The sequence below is a fragment of the Balaenoptera borealis genome (assembly GCF_965194805.1).
Source record: "Balaenoptera borealis genome assembly, chromosome: 2".
Taxonomy (NCBI): domain Eukaryota; kingdom Metazoa; phylum Chordata; class Mammalia; order Artiodactyla; family Balaenopteridae; genus Balaenoptera; species Balaenoptera borealis.
Genome location: NC_138867.1, coordinates 103,362,470 through 103,388,513, shown reverse-complemented (window position 1 = coordinate 103,388,513; position 26,044 = coordinate 103,362,470). Strand labels below are relative to the sequence as shown.

The 26,044-nt window shown below is 41.3% G+C and overlaps 1 protein-coding gene across 3 annotated transcripts in view; it reads right to left on the bottom strand.

Annotated features, from left to right (window-relative positions):
- PRDM6 (PR/SET domain 6) overlaps positions 1–26,044 on the bottom strand; it is a 100,793-nt gene that overhangs the window by 11,543 nt on the left and 63,206 nt on the right. For all 3 annotated transcript variants that reach the window (XM_082380709.1, XM_082380711.1, XM_082380710.1), the window contains 3 exons: positions 21,848–21,975; positions 18,182–18,306; positions 6,778–7,120 (listed from right to left, as the gene is read on the bottom strand). In XM_082380709.1, the coding sequence (XP_082236835.1) occupies positions 6,778–7,120; positions 18,182–18,306; positions 21,848–21,975 (596 nt within the window). The remainder of the gene's footprint in view (positions 1–6,777; positions 7,121–18,181; positions 18,307–21,847; positions 21,976–26,044) is intronic.

Genomic DNA, 26,044 nt, shown 5'->3' with positions numbered 1-26,044 from the left:
TCCTCAAGAAATCATTCTCTCAGGGGTGAATTTTTTAAATGTATTGAAGATTATAAACAAAATAATATATTAATATATGCTATATCCACTGACAATTGATTTTTCTAATAGTGAAGGACCATTAACATTTATTAGCCTCTGGTTATCTATTTTTAATAGCTATCACAATAAACAATAAGCCACTAAATAAAACCAATTAATCTTTTTTTTTCTAACTCTGCTGTCAAAAGTTGGGGTGATTTATTTCCTATAGTCAGAAGTCATTCCATCCTTTTTATGCTAATAGTCAAGGTGGCAAAGATTTACACACAGAAGAGATGACCACAGAGAGGCTTATGCTGAATTCTTATATCAAGGTAACACCAATGAAAGGCAAATCAGATTATAAAAAATCACCTTGGCCAGTACCAGCCTGAGCGGTATTCGCTAGGTATCCCATGACCTACGGCACAGCTTCTAAAACTTTGCAGAATTCAGCTGACTGAATGGAACAGCCTCGAATGGGTGAGATGGGAGAGGTGAGTTCTGCTTCAGCCTCTGACCCCAATCAGCTGTGGGACTTGACAAGTCGCCCAGTGTCCCTGACTCTCCATCTCCTCATCTCTCTGGTAAGCAGGATGGACTGAACTAGATGCCCTCTCGCATCCCATCATGTTCTGCTCCTGCTTTCAGATAATCAACAAGCACGTGCCACCTAAGGATCTGTCCAAGACATGGCCTCACAGTAGACAGCATTGACGATGCGACCTCCCTCCTCCATCGTGTGTACCAGCCAGTGCCCTGCAGGGAGAGCTTTCCACGGTTTTGTGTGTCTAGTCATGCTAACTAGAATATAGACCGTTTAAACTTACTTGGTAAACAGTTGAGAATTCAGAGCAAGAAGAAAATCTAGTACCAAAATATAGGACCCAACTTTAGTTGATCTCAAAAAACAAAGTGATATCCCTTTAAGTCTGGTACCTTAAAGAGTAAGATTTTAGAGCATATGGTCATATTCACCATTGCAGAAACTGATTTCATGTAGAATTTAGAACTAAAATGTGTACTCTATTTGCCACTGTGTTAACAGATTCTCTCTCTCAGCCTAGAAATATATGGAAAGTTAGCCCTCAGAAAATACAGACAAGATACTGCTTTCCCTAGATTTTCAGTATTTCCTAAAAATGAATAAAAGGAAATGATCAAAAAGTAATTTTAACATTAATTGTATCCTAGAGTTCATCTAAGGGCATAGGAATATATTCAAGACAGAATGAAATCTTCAAGACCAAGAGCAGGGCTTACTTAGAAATCATCATCATCACCATAGAATCTCAGACATCACAACTTCTTTTGGGACAACTGACCACAGGATTTAAGACTCTGTATGGATGCTTTTAGTAGCACACCCTGACTCCTCACCTCTCAGATTACAGCTAAAGGGCTTTGGGGGCACAGAATCAGTTGCCATTACTCAGCTTTTTACTGTGATGACTAACATTCCCATTAACTTTTAAAGGTCTGGTCAAAGGGGCAATACCGTGGTGGGGGAGTGGCAGGTACAAACTACTGGGTGTGAGATAGGCTCCAGGATGCATTGTACAACACGGGGAACAGAGCCAATATTTTGTAATAACTGTAAATGGAGTGTAACCTTTAAAAATTGGATATTAAAAAAAAGACTCATAGAATAAAGGGTGGGGTTTGAAAAGTTCTACAAATACTAAAGGGATAAAAAAGTGAAAAAAAGAAGAAAAGAAAATATCATCGACCAAAAAAAATTAAAAAGTAAGCCTTAATTTATTAAACTTTTGGATACAATCAGTTTCAAATCCCAAGTTCTGCTCCCTTTGATGTGTCATACCAGAAGCAGCCCAGGAGGACTGGCATAGTCAAGTGCTGTGTTCAGCTTCACTCTTTGTAGGATCTCATGTCATTCAGCAGCTAAATGGGACTCTCCTTTCTAAAGCACTTTGATTCTTTCCAAGTCATCATACACACACAGCATTTTATTATTCTCAAAACAAATGCAATGAGCATTCTTCACAAAGAGATAACATTTCGTAACCAGTAAAAGCTTTTGGCGGTTTTTTTTTGTTTTTTGTTTTTTTTAACACTACTTGAGACATCCAGCAGTGCTGTCAATGACGGAAGTGTTCTATATCTACGCTATCCAATACGGGAACCACTAGCCACAAGCAGCTACTGAGCACTGGAAATGCGGCTAGGGTGACTGAGAAACTGAAGTATTATTTTACTTAACTTTGATTAATTTAAATTTAAATAGCCTTGTGTGGCTTGTTCCAACACAGAAATATCAAGCTTCATGAAAAACTAGAATGTGCTCTGTCCTCAACAATGAAATATTTAAAAAACAGACAAAGCCTGGGTCGATTTAGTTAGCGTATATCAATGCCGGTAGATTTTTAAGCAAAAAGAAAGCAGCAAGACAATTTTGTATGTCCCCTGGCATTCTCTGCAATTGGCGGCTCCTCTGCTAAAGATGACTCCAGTAAAATGTGCAATTCATTTACTTTGAGTCTGTAATTGGTTTGTTGCACACATAGGAAAAGGATGAAACATTTAACAAAATTAAGTGTGGTTTGGTTTAGAACTATTATTAATCCTTCTTTGATTTTTCTTTCATGGCATGAAAGCCTCCAGGACAAAAGTTGTTCAGTTGGGCCCACAACTGAACAACAAGCAAGGAATGTCTCCTTGCTCCCCATCAGTCAAGCCCAAGTGCACATCGCCCGAGACTTCATACGGGGCGCTACTTAGGTCACTGCTAGCTGTGTGGAGTGAGAAAAGAACTAAGCTCTATGTAAGGAGAAAAAGATTTCAGGAAAGTGGCTTAACTATGGAGCCGAAACCCTGGGAGAACACGGAAAGAAGGTAACCTTCACACTTGGGGGAGGGGGAAACAATGGAACACGAGAACACTGACACATTCCAAAGAAACTATTATGGTGATGGATTATCTCCAGGCTCCTCCCACCAAACAGCTCCTTCTAGAGTTATCTTCCCCTCTGGTACCACCACACCCAATTATAAACAAGGATACTCAAAACATAAATGTGAACGGCTGACAGTATGCCCAGGAGGCCTAAAGGCAAACTTTCCCCAGGTAGCACAATCAGAAAGTAAGGAAAAGGATGCAAAATAAAGATAAGCACTAAAAAAGACATTCTGCAGAAAATAAAAGAGAACATATTAATCAGAAAATAATCCACTATGATTGAAGGCATTGCTTACCCCTTTCTGGACTCCCCCTGCCCCCAAATGGGACTGCTGAAACTTTCTGTAGTGGAAAAACAGAAGAGAAAAGGGATTTCTAATTCCTGTTTCAGGCACAAGTCAGTCAAGCTGCCCTGGCCCAGGTAATAAGCTTATGCCAAACCTCAAATGTTTATGAGGTCCCTAAGTCCCTCATCCTTAGTCTAGATCTAGATTCCTACAGCTTCTTCCCTTTGAATTCACTCAGGAAAGAAAAAGTCAGTAGCTTGAGAAAAAAGAAGAAGAGACTTTTGGTTTTGTATGTTTAATATTAACAGAATAAAATAAAGAAATAACAATTCTGTGGCTGCTGGGCCCTCATACGGGTGTATTTTTATCTTGAATGCTAATTCCTACTATGAAAGGTCAAACGGAATTTTCTTCTGCGTTCAATGTAAGTAACACGGTAGTGCAAAATGGTAATGCTGACAACCCCGGGTACCCTCGGACCTCCTTCCTTTATATCGAGGCATAGACTCACTGATGGTCCCTCACATGCAAAAGCTCACAAATAAAGACACACACAGTCTCTTTCATGAAGGTTCAAATGTCTTGGGTTTCATGGCCAAATATTCAGTGTGTTGAGTGAAAAATCTTTTGGACCTAAGATTTGGGGGCCTGTTTCAAATTTGGACGTGTTTGAAACTCTAACCTGTTTACTTTCTGACTTTGTCTTCTGTGTCTCCCTTTCTTGCCTCTAGTTCTAGCAAGATTTTCCTATCAAAATAAAACGTTTGAGTTTTTCAAATAGAAGGGAAATGGTTTCTCACTGGCAGGTTCTAAGCTTTTTCACTGTATATGGCTGAATGGGCACAAACTGCCAAAGACTAAAAGCCACCTAATTTATGGAGTCAATCACTAAAGAAAATATGTATATTCAGCAGCTGTAACTCTCCACATGGAAAATAAGAGGAAAGACTCCGAATTTCACAACCGTGCACAAATTGATGTTCCATTTTAGTTCTGCATATTTCTCCTCTTTAGCAATTCACCTGTGTGGTTAAGAATTAGGGAGAGTATCTTCTACTTCAAAACTTGCCGGTACCAGGAGAGCATGCTAGGTTCTAGAACACCATACAGAACCTATATGCTGAAAGCAAATTATGTATCTCAATGAAATTATGTATCTCAATGAAACTAGTGGGTCAAAGAGACTGGGCATCTCTATTTCCCTTATCTCCAATAATCATCTCAGATGTGATGGAGTAATTCAAGCATCTCCCCATTACTAGTAAGAAACATTGTACTTTCTTACTTTGCCTATAAAGGGACTAATTCTTTGAACTCATAATTCTTAGTTTTAACTTATTCATGAATGATGGTGAATCATACCACCTCTCAAGTCTTCACCAACAAAGCACAGGGAAGAGAGAAGTAGGAACCCACTGCTTTAATAATTTGATTTCCACCCTGGTGATCTACCTGAATATCAAGCACATTACTTCACCTCATCTGGGAACCTGGCCAAACGACACCTGGGCATCTGCATCAAATAAGCCCACCAGGGTCTCGCACTGGATGGGAGTCTCAAGCCACTTGGATTTTTGCCAGTAACTCTAGATTAGCTTGGAATCAGCGATGACCTAACAGTCTCTCGTGGAAGTCTATTTTGTGCATGTAAGTTTTCTAATTTGTATGGCACTTTTCTGACAGATTACATAGATGCTTTACAAATTCTGACACTATTATTTGACAGAACAGACTTCACAGGGACTTAAACCATAATCCACATAGGGTTTTCAAAGCGTAACTGGCGTCAGACAAAACAGTCTGTTTTGCTAACTTTCTATTTACCAAGACATATTTTCATTGTTTTATATGACATTCAGCATGAAAACTGTATCATACCCAAAGCTAAGCTTTCAGTTCCTGTATCCAGAAACTTTCAACTATCGTTTCATCTTACCTTGTATATTCAGTTATTACGACCACAATGAACCTGTGCATATAACAGATCCATACACCTAAACTCATTCAATTCAAAAAGCAAGTTTATAATAACAAGATTTTAATGCATTTTTATATTTAAAAATAAAATATAAAAATAAAATGCTTTGCAAACTCTGAATAGATGTATCTTGAGGCTATCTGTATACTTGCAAGGAAGGCAGACTTTAAAAAAAAAACCCTGTTGGAGTAAGGAAAACATTTTCAAAACTTTTGTGTCCCCTCTAAAGCCAGTAGTACTAAGATATGCAGAAGTCTGTGGATATTTTCACCAGGGGGCTCTCCTATTGAAGGTAAAAGATTATAAAGACACAGCCGCCTTAACAGCTGTAATACAAATGCTTCAACATCAGTCAGTCACAGCAATGCTTGATGCCAAGCAAGTGGTTTCTAGAATGGCACAAATAAAAATATATACACATGTAAATGTGCACATGTACCCTAAAATGGATCATTATTATTTCTGAAAAGATTCACCCCCTCTCCATCACACTTCTATCCTCCCTGCCCGCTTGGGTTCGGGTACACTGTCGTATCCTGCAGAGCTGGGAGGGGAGAGTTGGGTGTGTATCATAAGGCAAGGAGAGCTGAGTGGCTTAAGGTTAATCATCGGTGGCCAAATTAAGAAAATAATTCCGGAGTCCTGCTTTCGAGTCTCCTATCCTACTTCCAAAATTTACTTTCTGCTTTTATATTCAAAATATTCTTAGATATTTGGGGTTTAATCAAATTTTCATAGGATGTGAAGGGGAGATAAAACACTGTCCTTTCTTACTGAATTAATTTGATTTTTGTCTTTTGCACTCCCAGCTATCAAGACTGTCGAATAAACCAGTTTTGATTCATAAATAATAGTTCCATTATATCTACTGTGCCACTTGTCAGAGTACCTGAAATTTTAATTCACTTGTTCAGCTAAATTTCATCCTCAGTTCATGGCCATAAAATTCTTTATTGACAAACTTTCAAAGCAACTTTGACTCTGAGGTATCTAGTCAACATTTTTCTTCTGTGTGGATATTAGTTTATTGAATAAGTGGCATCTGTTTTCCTCCACATCACTAGCAGAGTAGGTATTTCCTTTTGACAGCTTTGCAGGATTTATGGGTTTGCATGCTCTGAAGAAAAATAGTACTAAGCAAAAAATTCCAATTCATTACCTCTTAGTACTTAATTAAGTTCATACCCACGGCACACTGGAGGTGAACCCTGAGACAACTGAACAGCAGCAGAGCGGCCAGCTATATTATCTTTGGAAGACAGAGAGGATTCTAATTATCCTGACCTCATTTTTCCATCTATGATATTCATCAATGTGCCTTCTCTTTTGCCTCCCGTCAGACCCGGGCAGAGCTGTTTGGAAAGCGACAGCAGATCCCTTTCTGCAGCCACTGTTCATGCAGCCCTTCTACACAATAACGCCAAAGAGGGGCCCAACATTACTCTCTGACCTTCCAGAATGCAGACCTCTGATCACAGAGTTTTCCCCGAGGTGTGACTGGAGGAGGCGACAGGAAGGCAAGCAGTGAGTCTCAGAAGCAAACACAGCCGGCGAGCAACGAGAGGTGGGGTTACCTGTCGGGGTTCTGTGTGCACACGTGCATCTGTAACAGGATCCTCTGTGTGAAAGTCTTAAAGCACTGCCCGCACTTCCAAAGATGCCAGTCACTGAACTCCGAGTGCAGCTGGCTGGTGGAGGTCGGGCTTGCAAGGACTCGCTGGTTTTTCACGTTGATTTGATTAAATCCTGATTCCATGGGCCCAGACTTATCCAGGAGGGAGAAGTTCCTGCCGCACGGAGTCTGTGGGAAGACGACGGAGCGCTGCTGGGCGGCAGGGGAGAGTTTGCTGCTCTTGTTGAAGGGCTGCAGGGGGTCCTGTCTGCACATGGCTTCCATGACCGTCGAGGGGACATTTACTGGGAGAACAGCAAGGAGTTGAGAAGATCAGTTTTATTAGCCCTTCAAATAAGCATGATAACACACACTTCTAAAAAATTCCTATAAGTCAACAGTTTAAAAATTGGTTTTTCTGGACTCAGAATGGACATAGAGCAGACAATTTGATTTAAGGGGGCAAGCACAATTACCACAAATGAATTCATTCAATGCCTATATTTATTAAGTACCTATTTTCTGCTTGAGATTTTTCATACATGGTGTTTGCCCTCACAGAGCTCACTTATGACTTGAGATAAAATGACTCCATAACGAGGCTCCACGCTGCAGCCTAGATTTGGGGGTTCTCAGACGGGAGGTACAGCAAGAGACAGGGAGAGAAAGGTGGGGCTCCCCAGAGAGGGTGGCCTTGAGCAGAGAAGGTAGATTCAGGCCTTCAGGATTTCAGGCCTTCCATCCAACCCTGTCAGCACAAAACAGGTTTTCAAGAAAAACTGGCTGAAGAGATGAAGGCAACCCTATGAAAGACGCCTGGAGACAGAAGTCTGGCACGCTGGTGGGATGGCACGGGAATCGAGCTGACCGAGCACAGCATGGGCTTTCGGGGAGCAGATCTCAGAGGGCCTTTAATGTCCAAATAAATAAACAGAAGACTTCAGGCCTAAGAAATAGACACTGACCGTTTCTGACCAGAGGAACAGCAAGAAAAGAATCAGTGTTCAGGAAGGGCCCGAGTGAGGCACGATGCACAGACAGGGTGCGGTGTGTAAGGTAAGAGTGGGAGGCGACAGAGTGTGCAATCTTGGAGCGTGGTGCTTGACACTCGGGCTTTGGAATCAGAAAGATCTATGTTCAAATCCTGACTCTGCCTTTTATCAGCTTGGTGACCTTAGGCAAGTTATGCAATCTCCCTCTGCCTTTGTTTCCTCATCTGTAAAATGAGGACAATGGAAGTAATCATCTTAACAGTAATAGCAGCATGGCTTAGCGGTCGAGATGGCCTAAATTTAAACTCCACTATTCACAGCTGTCCCTTGGTATCCAATGGGGGTTGGTTCCAGGACCCTCGCAGATACCAAAATCTGTAGATGCTCAAGTCCCCTGTATAGAATGGCACGGTATTTGCATATAATCTACTCATATCTTGCCGGATACTTTAAATCATCTCTAGATCAGTTATAATACCTAATACCACGTAAATGCTATGTAAATAGTTGCCAGCATGCAGCAAATTCAAGTTTTGCTTTGTGGCACTTTGTGGAATTTTTTTCCCAAATATTTTCCATCTGTGGTTGGTTGAATCTGCGGATGCAGACCCTTGCATACAGAAGGCTGACTGTAATACCTTTGTGACTGTGGGCAAATATAGAACATCTGAATCCACAATTTAGTCCTTGGTAAAATGTAAAGTGGTTACTGGAAGGATTGGGTGCGATAATGCATAGACAGCTGCTTGTAAATGCTATGGTTGCCACTCGGTAGATGTTGAGCTCTAGGAGCCCTGGCTTCCTTATCTTTAAACCCCCTTTTATGAGGTTTAAATGAGATACTGAAAGTACTCATCACAGGGCCTACCATCAACAACAGCCACCATTCTTATTCTAGAAGAAGAGTCTGGAATGAAGGGAGATGGATTCAAGCACGGGTGGTGGCAGTGGGAGTGGGGAAAGAATTAAAAGAAACATTTTTGAGGAGGGAACCCTAATATACTTGAAATTTTTCTTTCTTTCTTTTTTTTAAGTTGTCATTGTGTTAATAATATATATCATGTATTCACTGGTCAACCCACAGGTTCAGAGGTAATTAGAACCTAATATGCTTAAAAACTGTTATTCTTTTTTTAAGTAACCACTCTGTCAATAAAATGTCTTTCTTGGTATTTCAGAGATCACAGAGATGAAAGGTTACAGGGTGGTCAAGAGAAGGAAATTAGAGACCAAGAAGTTTAAAAAGGATGACTGGCAAAAAGGTTAGTGATGGGAAGTAAACTATGGCTGTTGGCCACTAGTTCAAGGCCACGTGGAGGAAATACATGAACTGGGAGCTCTCATTCGTCCGACACGGACCATCTCTGAGAGTCCTACGAAGCACAAAGACTCAGGCGTCCTCAACTATAAAAAGAGAGTGGTAGGGGACCATGACCGCCAGGAGGCTCCACGCTTGAGTGGACAGGTAGACACCACGTGTGGAGGTTAATGGGTCGCCACTAAGGACTCTTCATCTCTGAGTGTTCTACATAATCACATGTATTTGATGAATCCAGCAAAAGGAATAGCTCATCCTACAGGGTTCTGTTGGCCTGGCCCATCCTGTCTTAGGAAGGAGAAATAAAACAAGAGACTCACAGACCAGGGGAGAGCCTAGAGTTTGTCTAGTTGGCAGTTCTTTACCCTGAATGCATATTAGACTCACAGGGGAGATTTTTTTTTTAGATACCAGAATCTCTTGGTAGGGCCTAGGCATCTGAATTTTTAAAAAATTCCCCAAGTACTTCTAATACACAATCAGAGATGAGACCCACTGATCTAATCCTACCCTCTCTTATTACCAAAAAAAGAAAGAAGGAAAAAAATGCTACAGACCAAGCAGGTCTAATAATTTGCCCATGGTCATACATTCGGTTAAGGATACCGCTAAGTTGGAAGCTTTAGCTTTCTGATTTCCAAGGCACTTTTTTCTGACCACACTCCTATTCTGTGTCTGCTCAATAGCTGTGTTGCAAAAAAAAAAGGACATTTTACAGCTAGTACAGAGCTCTGTGTGTGTGTGTATATATATACCCAAGCATAAACATATGTTATATATGCACCTATATACACATGCATAGACATATTTATGTATATATTTCACATATAAAATTTATGTATAATTTCAACTTCTGGGACAAAAGTGTATAACCAATATGAAATGTGTGCACACATTTCAGACTCTCAAAAAATCTTTGTACACAGACTGTGACTTTTAAAATACATACTGAAAGAAAAGGAGAAATGTTTTATGTTTTGGCTCTTTCTTAATTAAAAAAAAAAAAAACAGCAGCATTGTCAGAGATTAGGGTAAAATTCATCTTATTTAGCCTGTTTATAACTAATCCAGAAGAGACAAAGCACAGGGAAACCCGCAAGTCTTCAGGCAACACTAAGCTCTTGCGGACTGGGAAGGCCAGACTAGCAGGAAGGAAGGCGGGGTGCGGAGACTGTGGAATGAAGATGTCATCAACATGCAAGAGAGCAGGAAAAGCAGCCAGAAGCTCACTGCTGGAAAGAGGAATATGATGCCTCTGGGGGAAATCATACAAATAATACTCTAAGTATAGATTATAAATGCTGACTTCTCGCTTAAGCTCCTAGAAAGTAACCCAATAAATTCATTTTGAAAAATTGTTAAGGTCGCACCACCTTTCTATTAAACAAAAGAATGTGTGGGCCAATGGATTTTTCTAAGTTTAATAATCAATGTCAAAATAGTAATAAAGAAAAGTTTATACCAGTTTGTGTAATGATTTGGGGTAAACGGGATCTGAGTTAATGATAATAATAGCATTTAGGTAATAAGAGTTGGGATGGTTACTCTCTGTCTTATTTCATCCTATGGGACACCTCAAAACAAACATACTATGTTTTCAAGATATAGAAGCAACACCTGCACTCTATATTCTGCTTTTGGCATGATCTTTTCTTGTACTTGTGAATAAATTCAATCCCGCTGAATGAAATGAGCATATAATTTAGAGAGGAAATAAAAAAAGTAAGGCTAGGAATGGATAAGTTTCATGAAAGGAGCCATATTTGCTCTCAAAGCTGTCCTGCAGAGCTCCTGCACACTTCCACAGGACCCTAGAGGTCTAGATACAAAGCACACTTTTTTAAGCAGGACTTAAAAGGACACAGAGGATCATTCTTCCTAATACCAGTCTGACTGGCCCAACAAACAAAAGTATTAACAAAACACAGGGAATTATAAGATGAAAAGAAATGAATGGAAAACACTATGTTATCCCAAGCCATGACAGTCCAGACCACTGCAAAAGGCCCAGAAACGACTAAGGCAATTCCCCAAAAGGATGAAGGGGTTTCTACATGAAGACATAGTGAGCAAGTAAAATCTCTTCAGTCTATAAGACAAAGGTTAAGGGAAAGAGGGCAAACTTTCAAAGCCCTAAAGGATTTAGTCAGGAAAGAACATGAACGCATCAAATCCTGCAAAATTAAACCCCTGAGAGGACGCAATGCAGGATCTATACAACAAAGTCCTACTTTACACCCTCATCCATTCATTCAGTCCACAAGTGCTTACAGAGCATCAGTGACAAGCCTGACATGGCTGGCACTGAGGATACAGGGGAACAAGAGAGCCACAGCCCCGGCTCTCAGGCCACGTAAACTGTAGTGACAGAGACAGATATTATACAAATGTCCTTACAGGTGAATATTTACTCGGTTTCATCAAATCTAAAATTCCATTGATTGCAAGCCACACCGTTAATTGTAAGTCACTGATCATTATAACACACTTACCAGGTTCAGAAAGATTAAAATGTGAAAAATATATGAATTTTAGAATTGACGATATACAGTTGCTACAAGTGTAATAAGTGCTATGACAGAGAAGAAAGGAGGCCAAGAAAATGTCTAACAGGGATGGCTAAACTTAGGGTGGGAATGACGGCTTCCCTGAGGCAGTGACCTTGAATGTGAGTCCTGAAGGGTACACAGCATCAGACAGGTGCAAAGGGAGGAAAAAGGTGATGAGAGGAGATGACACGTTGGCAGCTGTGCCACTGGGTCTGCATGACATGCTGAGGTGAGGAGCTCAGGGCATGGAAGGAATGGAAAGCAGACTCATGTGGCCAGAGAACGAGGCAGAGATGGGCTGTAGCTGAGGCTGGAGAAGAAGGCAGCACAATTTCCAGTGCCCATGGCGGCAGGGCACATAGCAGAAATAAGTGCTGGGAGGCAGGTTAACACAACAGAGGATGGTGGGGTCTTCAGCAAACTAAATAGGGCATGGCCAGCGTAAAGATGTTTGAATTCGAATTTTGCAAAACACTATGTGAGCCATAAGAAAACATTTCTGGAAACTATATGTAGCCCATGGGCTATCATATTAAAGAACCAGGGATTGATTATAAGAGTAATGGCTAGCCAAAAAAGGGTTTTAAGCTAGGGTATAAGGTTATTAGATTTATGCTTTAAATGCATCATCACTCTGTATCATTAAATGAAAAAGCGAGGTGCAGAACAAAGAATATATAGTATGCTGCTATTTGCATACAAGGGGAGGGGTAGAGTGAGAGCCAGAGAAAGAGAGGGAGAATATGCCCAAATGAGAGAATGGGCAAAAAATACATCTGGAAGGACACCTAAGAATGTTTCAACTGATTGCCTTTTGGAAGAAGAATTATATGCCCATATTACTTTCTGGATTTTGATCTATGGAACCGAGCTACCTATTAACAAAACAAGTGAATAAGCTGAAACAATAAAATCAACAAATCAGTGAATTTTCACTTTGGCTGCTGTGATACTAAAAGGGAAAATGTGACATGCAGGTGGCTACCGCAGGGGTCCAGGCCAAAGCTGATGGTGAAGCTGATCGGGAGGTGGCAGCAGAAATGAAAAGAAACTCATTTAAGAATACACAATCAACAGGGATTTATGAATGACTGGATAGAAGGGGTAAGAAAGAACAAGGCATCAAGGTTTCTAGAAAGAACAATTGGATGAATGGGAGTGAGAGGTACTGAACTGGGGGAGAGGCAGCTTGCAGGACAGAGTAGGATGGTTTCACTTTACCATGTTTAGTTTGAGACGCCTGTGAGACAGGCAAGTTCAGGTGGGAATTCGACAGGTGGACAAGAGCCTGGGCTCCGGTGAGAGGTCTGGGTTGGCAGTATAAATCCGGGAGCACCTTTCAGCCCTCTACACCCCCAGAAATGGGGGAATGAGGGCCTGAATCCTAAAGCAAGGCTGGGATCAAGGAGCCCAAGAGGTCAAATCTCTCATGACAACAGGTTTCCTTGTGTCTTTTGCCACTTCCTTCTGTCAAGGTGTTTTCAGTGGCTGTTGCTTTGACTCCTGTGCAGATACCAAGACATCCCTCTGGGGTGACTTCTCCTCTGTTTGCTCTAGGACCCTACAGGTTCCTCCAGTTCTGAGCCAAGTTTTATATTACTTCTTGGCCCAGGGTTTCCACAGCTGGCAGGTAATGCAAAATCCAACCCTGTACCCTCCCATAGCTGGGGCTGGTTTTTTGAAGCATGACATACAGTTTTTTTCACCAATGGCCTATTGGCTTGAGGGTAGCACATTTCTAGTCCCATTAAGGGACAAAACAGTGACTTCTGGTTCTTGGATTTATGTGAGGATCCAGTCCCAGCTGCTCACTGTGTACAAGGAGCCTAGAACCGGGCCCCTCCCAACTGCAGTAAGACTGGGCCTAACACCCACCTAGCCCAGGCTCACTGCTACGGACATCTCACATGGCACCTGCGTTAGGTTTGGTGTTGTAGTTTTTGCTTACGTGCCTTCTCCTACACGGAGTTCCTTGAGGACAGGGTCTGAGGTTTTGTACCCCATCACAATGCTTCCCACAGGGCCTTGCACACAGATGTTCTCATTGGACTGAACTATACTGTAATCGCCTCAATGTTCATAAGTAGAAGGCTTGAGCAGGGCGTTTCTATCCGGAGCCTAGTTCCTTATTGTTGGTGGGATGGTGGGGTCAGGGCGCCGTGCAGAGGTGCCCATTTTTATTTTCTGCTCATTAAAATCAAAGGAAAAAGGCAGGCCTCTTGCGGGCAGAGTTTACTCCAGTGCAGCGAACCTCTGCGCTGCCATCAAGTGTCACATTCTGCTACCTCAGCTTCACATGCCAAGACAGAAAAAGCAGCAGGAAGACGTGTTTAACATTTATTCCCAGGTTTCTTTTTTCAATTTCCTCTGAAATGAATATGAATACACTATGGTCTTTACACTCTGCAGGAGCTAATCCCCCACTGGAAGCTTTGGGGAACCTCATTCCTTCTTGCGGATACAATCTGTCGACACAGGCGTTCCTTCAGGCTCTTCTGAAAGGCCCATAGTGGACAGAGCTGTGCTCTCTTTGGAGCTCTATTACACTTATAACTATGGGGTTTTTTTGTTTTTTTTTTTAAGAAAATAACATAGGAATTGCTTCCAGAACCCAAATGCCTGTGTGAAACGCTGCCTTCTCTTTGAGGCAAGGCTGCTTTCAATGGCTCCTCCAGGCAGTGAGTGTGTCCCACTGCTTCGTGGCCGCTGCCAGAGGGCCCAGTGACTGAAGCCTGAACCCGCCCACATGCTCAATAGGAAATGTGTACTTTCGACGTTGAAAGAACCATGAGAAGAAAATGATATTTTTATAAATGAAAGTGCTTAATAAGTATTATTCACTAAGTAAAATCATATTTTCCTTGAATGTCTTGGACCATGTATCAATTTCATTAACCAAGAAAAAAATCTAGCTGAACTATGTACCCCTTCTAGTAATGGCAACAAAATTCTCAATATGTATCCAGTGAGCACGTATTAATTGTTTACTGTGTGCATAGCACTATAAGGAGGCTCTGTGGAAGCATTCTGTCAAATAAGTCTTTGATCTCAAGAAGCTTCTTTTTAGGGTACCTAATTTATTTTGTGGCTAACTCGGTAGGATAAAAATTGCCTTCAAACTGCTAATCCCATTGAGATGATTTCAATTACTCAGGGTTGCAGAAGGCTATCTGTTAAATTATCTGTCCATGCCCTTTCACACATTTGTGCTTTTAAATCACACAGAGTATTTTCTCAGTACAGAATAAGGATCCCTCATTATAAAGCATCCCTAGGTCTCTCCGTGAATCATATGGAATGACAATCCATCTTCGAGTTAGAGTCAAAGTCATATATCTCCCCCCACGCCATCTGATGAAGCTTTCCGCTGGTTTCCTGGGTGGCCAATCACATGACAGATATATGACTTTGAGACAAGAACTGAAATAAAATTCCTGTAATACCCTTAGGGGGGAGGGGGATGGTCACTGCTGAGCACTTTAGTCAATGACTTAATTCCCTTTAAACTTCCCTCCACCCTTACTTAGAGTTCTGAACTCAACCCAAAAGAGCTGCCTAGTTTACCTACTGAATCCATAATACTTCGAGGTGCGTTAGCTTTGTGAATTTTCTTCCAAGGATTTCAGGTGCTAAATGATACATAACATGTGCCCCGGGAGAGTTTATTCAATACTCTAATCAGCAACCTCAAGAATGCTTCACACAGGTTGGACGATGGGAGAAAGAAGGCCTCAGAAGCAAAGCACCTGGTGTTGCCAGAAAGTACATTTTTGATGGCACTATCACACTGAAACTGGAGACCAGCTGGTACACTCTTAGACACCATCGTCAGGTGGCTGTGAATGGCACATACAACCCCCAATCCTCCAGCCCAGCCCCTAAATCCCTCTCGTCCCTGTAATAGCATCATGAGGTGGAAGCAATGTCGTAGATGTGAGACTTCCACCCCAGAGATACACATTCCCTGAGCAGTCGTTCCACAGTTCCCATGTCTGACTCATAACTCAGTAAATGGCTATTCCATCCATCCAGTTCCTCAGACCAAAGCCCTGGAGTTATCTTTGACTCCTTTCTCTCACTCAGCATCCAATGTGTCAGCAAATGCTGTTGACTTTACTTTCAAAATATATCCAGAATCCAACCACTTCTCACCACCTCCACCACTTTTACACTGGTCCAAACCACGATTACCTCCCCCCACCGAATTCCAGCAAGAGCCTCTAACTGGATCCTGCTCCATCCTCACCCTCACTGTCAGGTCCCCACTCAGTAGCCAGAGTAATCCTGTTACAACTTCACTCAGATCATATCACTCTTCTGCTCAAAACTCTGCAATACCCCCTTTGTCCAATGCACACAGAGTAAAAGCCAGGGTCCTGACAGTGACCTCCTGGGCCCTACAAGATTCCTGCCCCCAAATCTAAGGTAACTCTTCCCCACTTCAACCAATACACTCCAACCAACACACCTATGTCAATCTTTGTGATGCTCTTCCGACAGTCCAGTAGCATTTCCATCTTGGGTCTTTACACTTGGAGTCCAGCTGCCTGCAACACTCTGTTCCCAAAGAACACATGGCCTGTTCCTTCATCTCCTTAAGTCTTTGCCCAACGGCCATCTTCCTAGTAGGGCCCACCCCAATCATCTCTAAAATTGCAACTCCCAACTCCTGGCACTCCTCACCCCTTCTCTGCTTTGTTAACGCTATGACACTTATCATCACCTGACAAACTATTTATTTACTCATATACAGGTTGATAATCCATCTCCCTCTACTAGACTCTGTGCTCTAGGAGGGCAGGAATTCTTGTCTGTTTTGTTCACTGCTGTATTTGTAGCACCCAGCAATGATGCTGGTCCTTAGTAAGTATTCAACAAATATTAATGAATGAATGAATGAATGAATTTATTTTTGGACTGTGTGCTGTGTACTTTACAACTCTAGACTTTGATATGTTTACTCCCAGACATTCCTTGATACACATACCGCAATATTTTCAGAGTCTGGAGCAGGCTGTACTAAAGGAGGAAACAGGAGGCCTTGTAAGATTTCTGGAATCTTCTTGGATCAGATTCCATCCTTTAGAAGGTGAAGTTACACCAAGGTTCTAATGTATAGACAGGTCCATGTCAGCAGATCAGGGGAGTTGATACTGGTGCTTTTCCGTGTCTGGATCTACATCTAGTTTTAGGGGAGCTGGGCATGGAGCCGTTGTGGGAAGACAAAGCACACTGGCCGCCATGGCCATTTCTGCCTGTAATACCAACCACACACTCATGTCCAACACTGAGATTTTCTCCTATGAAACAGACACTCCCTCAAACAGGAGTATGACTGCAGAAAAGAAACTTTCCAATGGAAACTTGGGAAGTAAGAAGAATGTACTTACATGTCCAAAGATTCATTTTTTGACTTGAGATTGGTTTGGGGTTAGGGTAAAGTAGAAAAGGAAAGTTGAGAGTAATATGCTTTTTGAGGATTCTATTTTTTACAAAGAAAATAAGGATAACATGGAAAAGAAATATCTGATGAGCATTTCGATCAGTAGTATTATAAACATTTTTTTGGAGTTTATATGTGTGTGAGAGAAAGTAAGTAGAGAAGGAAAAATTAAAATAACACATTTTTTTTCCAAAATGAAGTTTCTTAAATACATCTGTTCTCTCTGCTTCTTTTTCTACTGTATAATCCCAAATTATCAGTTCACAGATTAGTCAATTTGATGACAAGAAAAAACAGTGTCATTAAAACCAGTGTTTCTCACTGAAGCACATCAGAATCACTTAATTCTGTTCCAAATACTGGAAATCACTTTATAACATTTTCCCAAAGAACTGATAAAAACAAATATATAAAGTTTAGGTGAAAATTGCTGCAAAAGTTTGCATCTGCCTAGACATTAGATTATTTTTTAAACATAATGATTGCCATGGTAAGAAAGATAGAGAAAATTACATGGTTCACTTTTAGACTAAGTTGTTTAGAGAGAGACAAATTCCTCAATCATACATCTATGATTTTTCCTACCATTTCTCATTCCAATGACTACTTAAGAGGAAGCAAAGCCAATCGACTGGAGGGGTGTTACTCCTGATTAAACAGCAGTGTTTTCTCATTATTTCATCTTTGCAAATAATGCGACTCCAGCAAGACTGTGCATCCCTTCAGAGGAGAAGTTGTATCTTATGCTGCTCTTGTAAACAAGCACATAGTAGGTGCTCAGTAAATACCAACTGCCTTAACATTTCTGCTGGCAATGATTTAAAACCAGGACAAAGGTTTTAAAATCATAAGCAGGCGAAGAAAAATTGGCCTGTACAAGTCAAGACTCCCTGTGAAAAAGCAAAGGACATACAAGGAAAAGAAAATGATGGAACAGACTTGTGCACATTTGTGTTACACAGCAGAGTGAACCGCATTTCAGGAGTTTCAAACAACACTCTTAAAAAGTTAGCTTTGAAACAGGTATTTGGAAATGTGAATTCAGAGCTAAAATAAATTCTTACAGTTTTCATCCTGGGCAATGCATTGTAAAGGGATCCCAAAGAAAGACGTATAGCTGTCATTGTACCACACCAGAAGCTCGGTACCCCTGGGAATATCTATACAGGCTCGGTAGAATATATTCGACCTATTCAAAACAAAAGAAAACCCAGCTTAGTAATCGGTAGGACTCATGTGCCCCATCCACACTTTTATTGCCCCAAAAAAGTTCTGCCCGGCTTTCCACCTAAACAGTTTCTGTTTGTAATAAAATCTGCACCCACCTTATCGTTCCCAACAACCAATTAGAGCCTGTAACCTGGTATGATAAATAGCTCACAGTTTATTTCCACAGTGTCCCTCCACAGAACCTCTTGGCTGAAGAGACAGATATTTGGCCCGGGAGACAGCAGAAAGGAAGAGTTCATTAAAAAAAAAAAAAAAAAAAAAAAATTCCATCTCATACTAATGAGAAAATTCTCTCTATTGGCAAATTGCAGACTCCGGTGCCTTAACCGCACATATAAATTAATACTATTGATTTCTTATTTGAAGGGAAAGCATTGCGTATATTCTTACAACTTGGCATTGGGAGTTCTCAAATTTGTAATAAAATTAAGCAGCTTTGTGATATAAGGACTGAAAGAAATAAAAATCTTCCCCATTGCCTTTTTTCTAAAGTTTGATACAGGAGAAGAGAAAAACCCTCTTATGTGAAATGGATGGAAATTCAGTAAATACAAGAGGAGCACTTTACTCTGGCTGAAAGATTACACTCTGAAATGATGGAGTGAAGGTACCAAGAAATAACCATTTTTTTATAACAGCTGTGGCACTGTAAAGAAAAATCTACAGATTAAAAGAAAGAGGAGCCTGCCACCGGTTTTCTCAATGAAGAATTGCTACAAATATTAGCCTCAAGTTCAAGATAAAAGTGTTTAGGGTTGGTGGACCTTAAATTTAGCCTTTCTGTAAGGAATTGGCCATAGCAGGGCAATTTGTTCCTTGTATAACACTGCAGACATAAGGCGAAGCCTTCACCACATTTTTCATGGCAGTGAGATATGCACTTGTCAACATATTTTGTCACCACAAAGTGGCTCTTGGCAATAGTATCATAAAGATCAATAAAAAAAGTGCAGATTCTCAATATTTTACTTGCAGCTGCAAAAATTTCATTTATCTTGTTATTTTCCTTACTTGCTGCCATTCTGTCTCACGAGGGCACTGCTAGCTAAGCAGAATGTTTTTTCCCAACATTCTATGAATATCTGACAAAAACTCCAGCCAGCTGTCCGGACCTCTCTCCCCTTCCTCCCTCCGCACCTCCAAGAGCTGTGCATTTTATTAATTCTTTCCACTGCTACATAAAAAAATCAAAATTGGAGCCGGGCTATAAATCACTGGCATCTCCTAACTTGAGAAAAATTGAGTCGACTTTGTACTTCACCCTTGTAACATTTCATCTCTCGGTTTGGCTTCCCTTAATATAAACACAGCGCCCGGCAAATGAATGTGCTAAAACCAAATGACACACTTTGCCGCTGAAAGAGCAGAACTGTTTTCGAGCAATGGGTGGTCTTTTGAGGCACAGAGTAGGCCGAAAGGGGGAAAAAAATGTGTAAGCGTACACCGTTCCTTACAAGCGGGCAGAGCTTCCAAAACTCGCAGAAATCTCTGCATGTTGAAGCACATCAAAGGGATTTTTCCCTTTTCAGATAATATTTCCTTTGCTGACATGTATTTAGTATTGTGGTTGGATGACTCATAAAGATAGCTTCATGGCGTCCCAACGCAGCTGAAGCAGAACACACGCCAACAAACATTATTGTCAGCCTCAAAATAAAAACAAAACGTTCAGCTAAGGGTCAATCAATCAAGGGCGCTTTGAAGAAAATTCCATTTAGATATTACAAATCATAACAGAATGAATCTAAACCAGCTGACTTTTTGTGAAGAGGACATTCATGTACAATAAAAATTAGGCTGGCTCTTCGGGGTCCAACTTTTCTATTTTCTTACTCTTGGACGTGGTCACCGGTGATGGATGCCAGTTTTTAAATTGTGTTTTTGTAGTTCATTTTATAAAGATCTGAAGTAATCGAAAACAGATCGGCAGAGAGAACTTGATGTGTAAGTGCCATCAGGAAAGGGAGCAATAAAACCCACTTAATATTGACAGAAAGGTAACGACTTGCTCATACCCACCTTCCTCGTAGGGGTTTCTTATTTTCCCAAAGTCAGAATTTGCCTCAAGAGCTCCCTGGGTGCCCATGACAGAACCAGCCAATCTATCTCTTGCCAAATGGACAAGCAGAACCTTTACTAATTTTCTAGCTCCGAGGTTTATAAAAACTTCATGACAGAGATGCAGCTGCAGGGAAGGTGGGTGAAGCCCATATACAGACTGTAACCAGATCCTGTCGTGCACAAGTTCGTTTAAACCCTTATGTAATGAAAGATAACTGCCTAGGAAACCAAGGCAGTGAGTCACATGCTGCCCAAATATGTTCCTTTTGAATTTGGAGGCCTTTGGAGAGCAAGCCAGATTTGTGCAGCCTTTAACCTATAAGGGGAATGAAGCTTTTTTTTTTTTTTTAAGTCTTCATTTAAAAAAAAAAAAAATGAAAATGAAAATAAATCGTCATAGGCAGGACTCCAAGTTGCCGAGCAAGGGCCCTTCTGCTTTGATGTGTCTGTGGTGCCTGGTAAAGCTAAACAGTTGCTTCTGATTCGAAAGGGAACACGGCTGTTTATAACTGAGGTCATATATTTACATGGCACATGTTTTCGAGGGATTTTGAGAAAAGAAGGCTTAGTGGCAGGGCTTTTTTCCTATGGGATCTGTCTTTGCCTTTTTGTCTCCACTCCAGCTTTTAGCAGTAAATGGAAATGCCTGACCAACAGGTGCACTGGGCAGGTGTGGCTTAGGATCTGGGAATCCACCTTGCTTCTATGCCCCTACCCCACCCCAGGCCTCCCTATGAGACTCTGGGCAATGGGGGTGGCTCCACCTCATCTTTGTTACCCTTTGGGCTTTGCCCAAATATCTCAGGAGACCAGAGCCTTCTCTATGCTCTGGAACCACCTCATCCCCTGAAACGTACTCTGAATTGTCTCAGGACCAAAGCCAAACGCTTTGGCACCTTTCAAGGGATCAGAAGAGGTTGCTCTGACTCAGCCAAGGCTGCCGAGCATAACGGTTTTAGAAAAGCAGCTTCGGGAGGGTTGAGAGTTCCTGATTTCCCATGCCTTTGTACAAATCAAACTGTTCTCTCTAGGAGACAGCCAGACTGAAGGGGACTGAAGGCAAGCGACCTGGGGCTGAATCTCTAAACTCCCGTTTACGTGTGGACACGTCTGCTGGGGGGGAAATCCCTCCGAGTCAGTGAGTTCGCTGGGCTCACTCAGGCCATTATGAAAGTTCAGGTGATGATGCGGAAGTAACTTTATCACATGCAGTGAGTGAAAAAGGCCTTCTCCTAGCATCTTTCTTCCTGAATTCTCAAGAAATTACTGTTACGAGAACTAAGGAGATATCACAAACCTAGCAAAAAAATTCCTGCCAGTCCTTGCAGTAGTTCTTCAGGACTCTGCAGGATTTTTTCAAAACTAGCAGCAAGCCTGAATTTATATATGCAAGGCAAAGGGCTTCGGCTTTGTAAGCGGTAAATCAAGGTATACTTTACCTGTACTGAACTACTGTTAGATTCTGTTCTCCGCAGTGCCTTGCACATCGGATATACCTCATCCAGCTCGACTTACTAGGTTCCCCACCATCAATAAAGTGCTGTAGTGTCCCATCTTGGTCATATATCTAGAGAAGAGGTCAGAAGGTCAAGTAGTTAGAACGAATCATCAGCAATCATTTTCCCTGCTTCCCTTGGTGTCTTTATGTGTCGGCTGCAGCAATTTATTGCCCGTAGGTTTGCTAGTGCTTATGAATGCTTGTGGAAACTCAACTGGAATAACAGAAGAAAAACATTTTCTGGTGATGCAAGTTAATCACGTTTTTCTTATCAAGCCAATCTTCCCTTTATTAAATATATTTGTGGCATCTCAAGGATGTGAGTGACCATGTTTCCCAAAGAATATTTAACCTCTTTTGACAGGCTACTCTTAAGTAATGAGCTGCTGGGTAAACAAAGCAAGCTGAGAGGCGAGGCCACGCTGACATGGCTGGAACATCCACATGAGAGGCCCTGCTCTCAAACGCATAACTGTTCGAAGGCATTCGGGAGGCAGGGACCGTCTGCTTAACAAGCTGGGTGACACCTAGCAGAGGTTGGAGCGTTATGGAGCTGTATCACACTGATAAAACAGACTCTGATTCAGATGAAATAAACGGACTCTCACCTCGCAGAAGATGTAGGACTTCAGCTGTCAGGACCTGAAACTATTAGGAGAGGAGTCATGAAAAAAGAGAGACCCTCACAAAGGGAAAGAAAAAATAATAATAACTGTTTCCTATGGATTTTTAATGTCTTAACTAAGGTTGGTCTAATAATTATTGCCTTAGGTCACCTCAAGCAGATTTTCTTTCAAGATCACATTCAAGGAAATGAAATCTGCTTCAAACCAGGCAATAAGTGTGGGACAAAAAGTCTTCTGCGAAACAACTAGCCAGCCTAGGACATGCGGAGTCAGTGCTGACAGCAGAGACAATCGGCTCTCACTTCCAGAAACCAGGTCGGCCCTGGGTACCTTGAAGGCTGTGGTATCTAGAGGAGTGGGAGATCCGGGGTTATATATGTACGGCAATTCTCAAAGGTCGTCCTCAGCCCTAGGGGCAGCCAGGAAGCAAGGGGTGCAGTTCTCAGAAGGACCATGGCAAAATTGGACCTTTTCAAATAAAATCAGCAGTAAGATTCTGTTCCCCAGAGCATCCTGAGAAAATATGTTTTACCTTTGCTAATCAGCCTTTCCACTTTTCCTTTCCAAGTAGACACAGAGAGAAGTCTCACAGAGAGCCTCACTGGTTACATTTCGGCCCTAAAATTAGTAGGGTCATTCATATTAATTTAGCTCAGTATTTCTATTCTGGAGGCCAAAGGGCTTAGTGATGACAGTTCTTTTTATCATCACCAGTCATTTTAAAATAGCTGATTTTTTTCTTTTTTTGGCTTTTCTTGAACTCATTTGTCTTCACCCCCAATCTTTCCACTAACCCCCAGAAACAGAAGAGAGACACCAATCTAACCAATACAATTGTTGGAGAAGTTATAACTGGGTAGCAGGCCAGAGTGATCACAGCTGATAATCAATGTAGCCTGAGAAGAATGAAGAGATTCCTGGATTATATTATATTTAAGATTAATGACTTTAAATTCCTAGTTCGGGGATGATGGCAGAGAATGGAAACATTTCATGCAGTGGATACATCTGCTCTGCGAGCAACCTAATGACAAATTTCATATTTAGGTTAGGTTATTACACTGTACTTATTTTGTTGTTGTTGCCTTTGTTTTCATTTTAGGAAACTGGTTCAAAGGCTCAAAGTCTCAACCCTGAGTCTGCTGTTGACCACCCATGCGACACTGAACAAAGCCATCAGTTCTTTGAATGCCACTGTTTATCTATAATGGAGCCCAAAATGTTGATGATCCAGCCCCCTGCCCTGTCCTTCCCCATGAACTAACCACCCATGACAGCTGCTAGTGAAAATAATGACACATTTGGAGAAGCGCAGTTCTCCTTTGTGCTTGTAGCTAATGTCCTCAACAGCAAGTAAAACTCTCTAACGTCTGTATGTAGTCGTGGGTGCTGTCTTGAGCGTTAGCTCATTTGAACACCAGACACTAGCCAGTCAGTCTTGAAAATGAGTATAAAAAAGTGTTTCCTTCTTTATCCATTCATGTATATGTATAGCTGATTCACTTTGTTATAAAGCAGAAACTAACACATCATTGTAAACAATTATACTCCAATAAAGATGTTAAAAAAAAAAACCAGTGTTTCCTCCCACACTGTTTCAACAAGAGTCTCCTTAAACTAAGTATATTGTGATCACAGGAATTCTACAATTTTTGCCTACCTGGTGAAACTCCTCTCGCCTTGAGGAAAGTACATGGCTATTTGTCAGGCTTTCCCCAAATATCACACAATGAGCGCATAGCACGAGGTTGAGCTTCCCTGGCTTCAGCCTGATACCGATATCACACGATTTCACATGAAACTGATGAAAATCCCATGTACCTAGTTGGATCGCACAAGTGTGCATCCAGCCAGAGTTGAGGAAACTCATTCAACCTTGACACTGTTCTTTCCCTCAACCCCCCAGAGCCCAGCTATCACCAGATCCAGCTGAATCTGCCTCCTAAACATCTCTCCCTCTCCACTGTCACCATCCTGCCCAAACCAGTTTCCTCTCCTCAGCCTGAAGGACTACAAAGGTCCCTTAACTGATCTTCCTGCAGCTTCTTCAGGCCCTTCCAACCTAGTCTCTAAAGTATAGCCAGAGTGATCTTTCAAAACACGAATCTGATGATATGTTTTTCAACCCCCGCCCCAAAATAAAAGCTTCATAAATGTCATAAAATGTCAAGTCATAACAACATATATTCACAGCATGTGAAATTTCCTCAAGGGTGCCCATCACGCTAATACGGGCAGCACCTCCAACCTAAGTTATTTAGGGAGGTGGGTCGAAAACACGTGCCTTTGCAGTTGGCTCAAGACCATCCTGGAGCACTTTCTGGCTTCTGCTGTTAGGAGTTAACATTTAAACTGTGTTTCTTGAAAGAGAAACAATGGGCCAGAAGGCAGTGATGCCTATTTCTGTTCATTTTCCTAATAGAAGTAGAATAAAATTGGGAAAACCAAGATACCCACATGTGCACGCTAAAGAGGAACTAAAGACGACTTCTCAGAAAAGCTCTGGGTCCTAATTTGAGTCTTATTATTACTCTCCATCATTAGCTCAGGTTTGCTTCCATTTAAGAGCTTAGTTAAAAAAAATTTTTTTTAAAGATGGCGATAAAATTCTGCATGTATCCAAACTATACAAGAACACTGTCCCTGTATCCAGATGGGCTGACATTAGTCCTTCTAGGAGAGGAGGAACCACGAGTGGGGAAATGTTTCAGCAGATTTCAGTCTAGAGCAGTTGCAACAATTTCAAGGTCGGGAAGTTGTTCTTGGAAGCCGCATTAACATCTACATTTGTGTGACGCTAAAATGTAATTTTAAGCTAGATACCTAATAGGTCTAAAAATTTTAAGGAATCTAAGGAGATGTATTAATGCCAAGACCAAGAGTTATTTTGTTTTCATTACCTTTCAAAAGATTTAAAATAAGCAGAAAAATATCAAAAATCATGCATAAAGTGTTTAGACAATCTCCTCAGGACTGATGAAAATGTCGAAAAGGTCAGAAATTGTATTCATTCAGATGGTTAGAATGAAGGTAAGAGTTAAATTTAGATTAGGAAAAAAATTCCTTGAAAGAACCCTTGAATCAAGCACAGTTTTGCTGGAAACTGTGCACTTTATTCTGAATGAATATGAACCACCAAAGTTTTAATATTTGCTCTGTTTTTTCTAAGGAAGCTGAACAAATGACCCTCTGGAGGTAGGGGAAACACATGTAAAGAAACACACAGGACACTTGGTAGGAAAAGGGTTAAATTTTGTAATGGTAACCCCTCAAAGCTGTAGAAAGTATATTCGTTTTACAAAGCTAATCCTAGCATTGCTGAAAAGGAATATAAAATGGCACAGTCACATTGGAGAACATTTTGGCAATATTGAAATAAAGTTGACAATGCATATTTCCTGTGACTCAGCAATTTCACTTCTAGGAAATTACTCCAGTGAAACTCTGATACATGTGCCTAAGGAGATGAGTTCAAGGGCATTCACTGTAGCACAGCTTATAACAGTAAATAA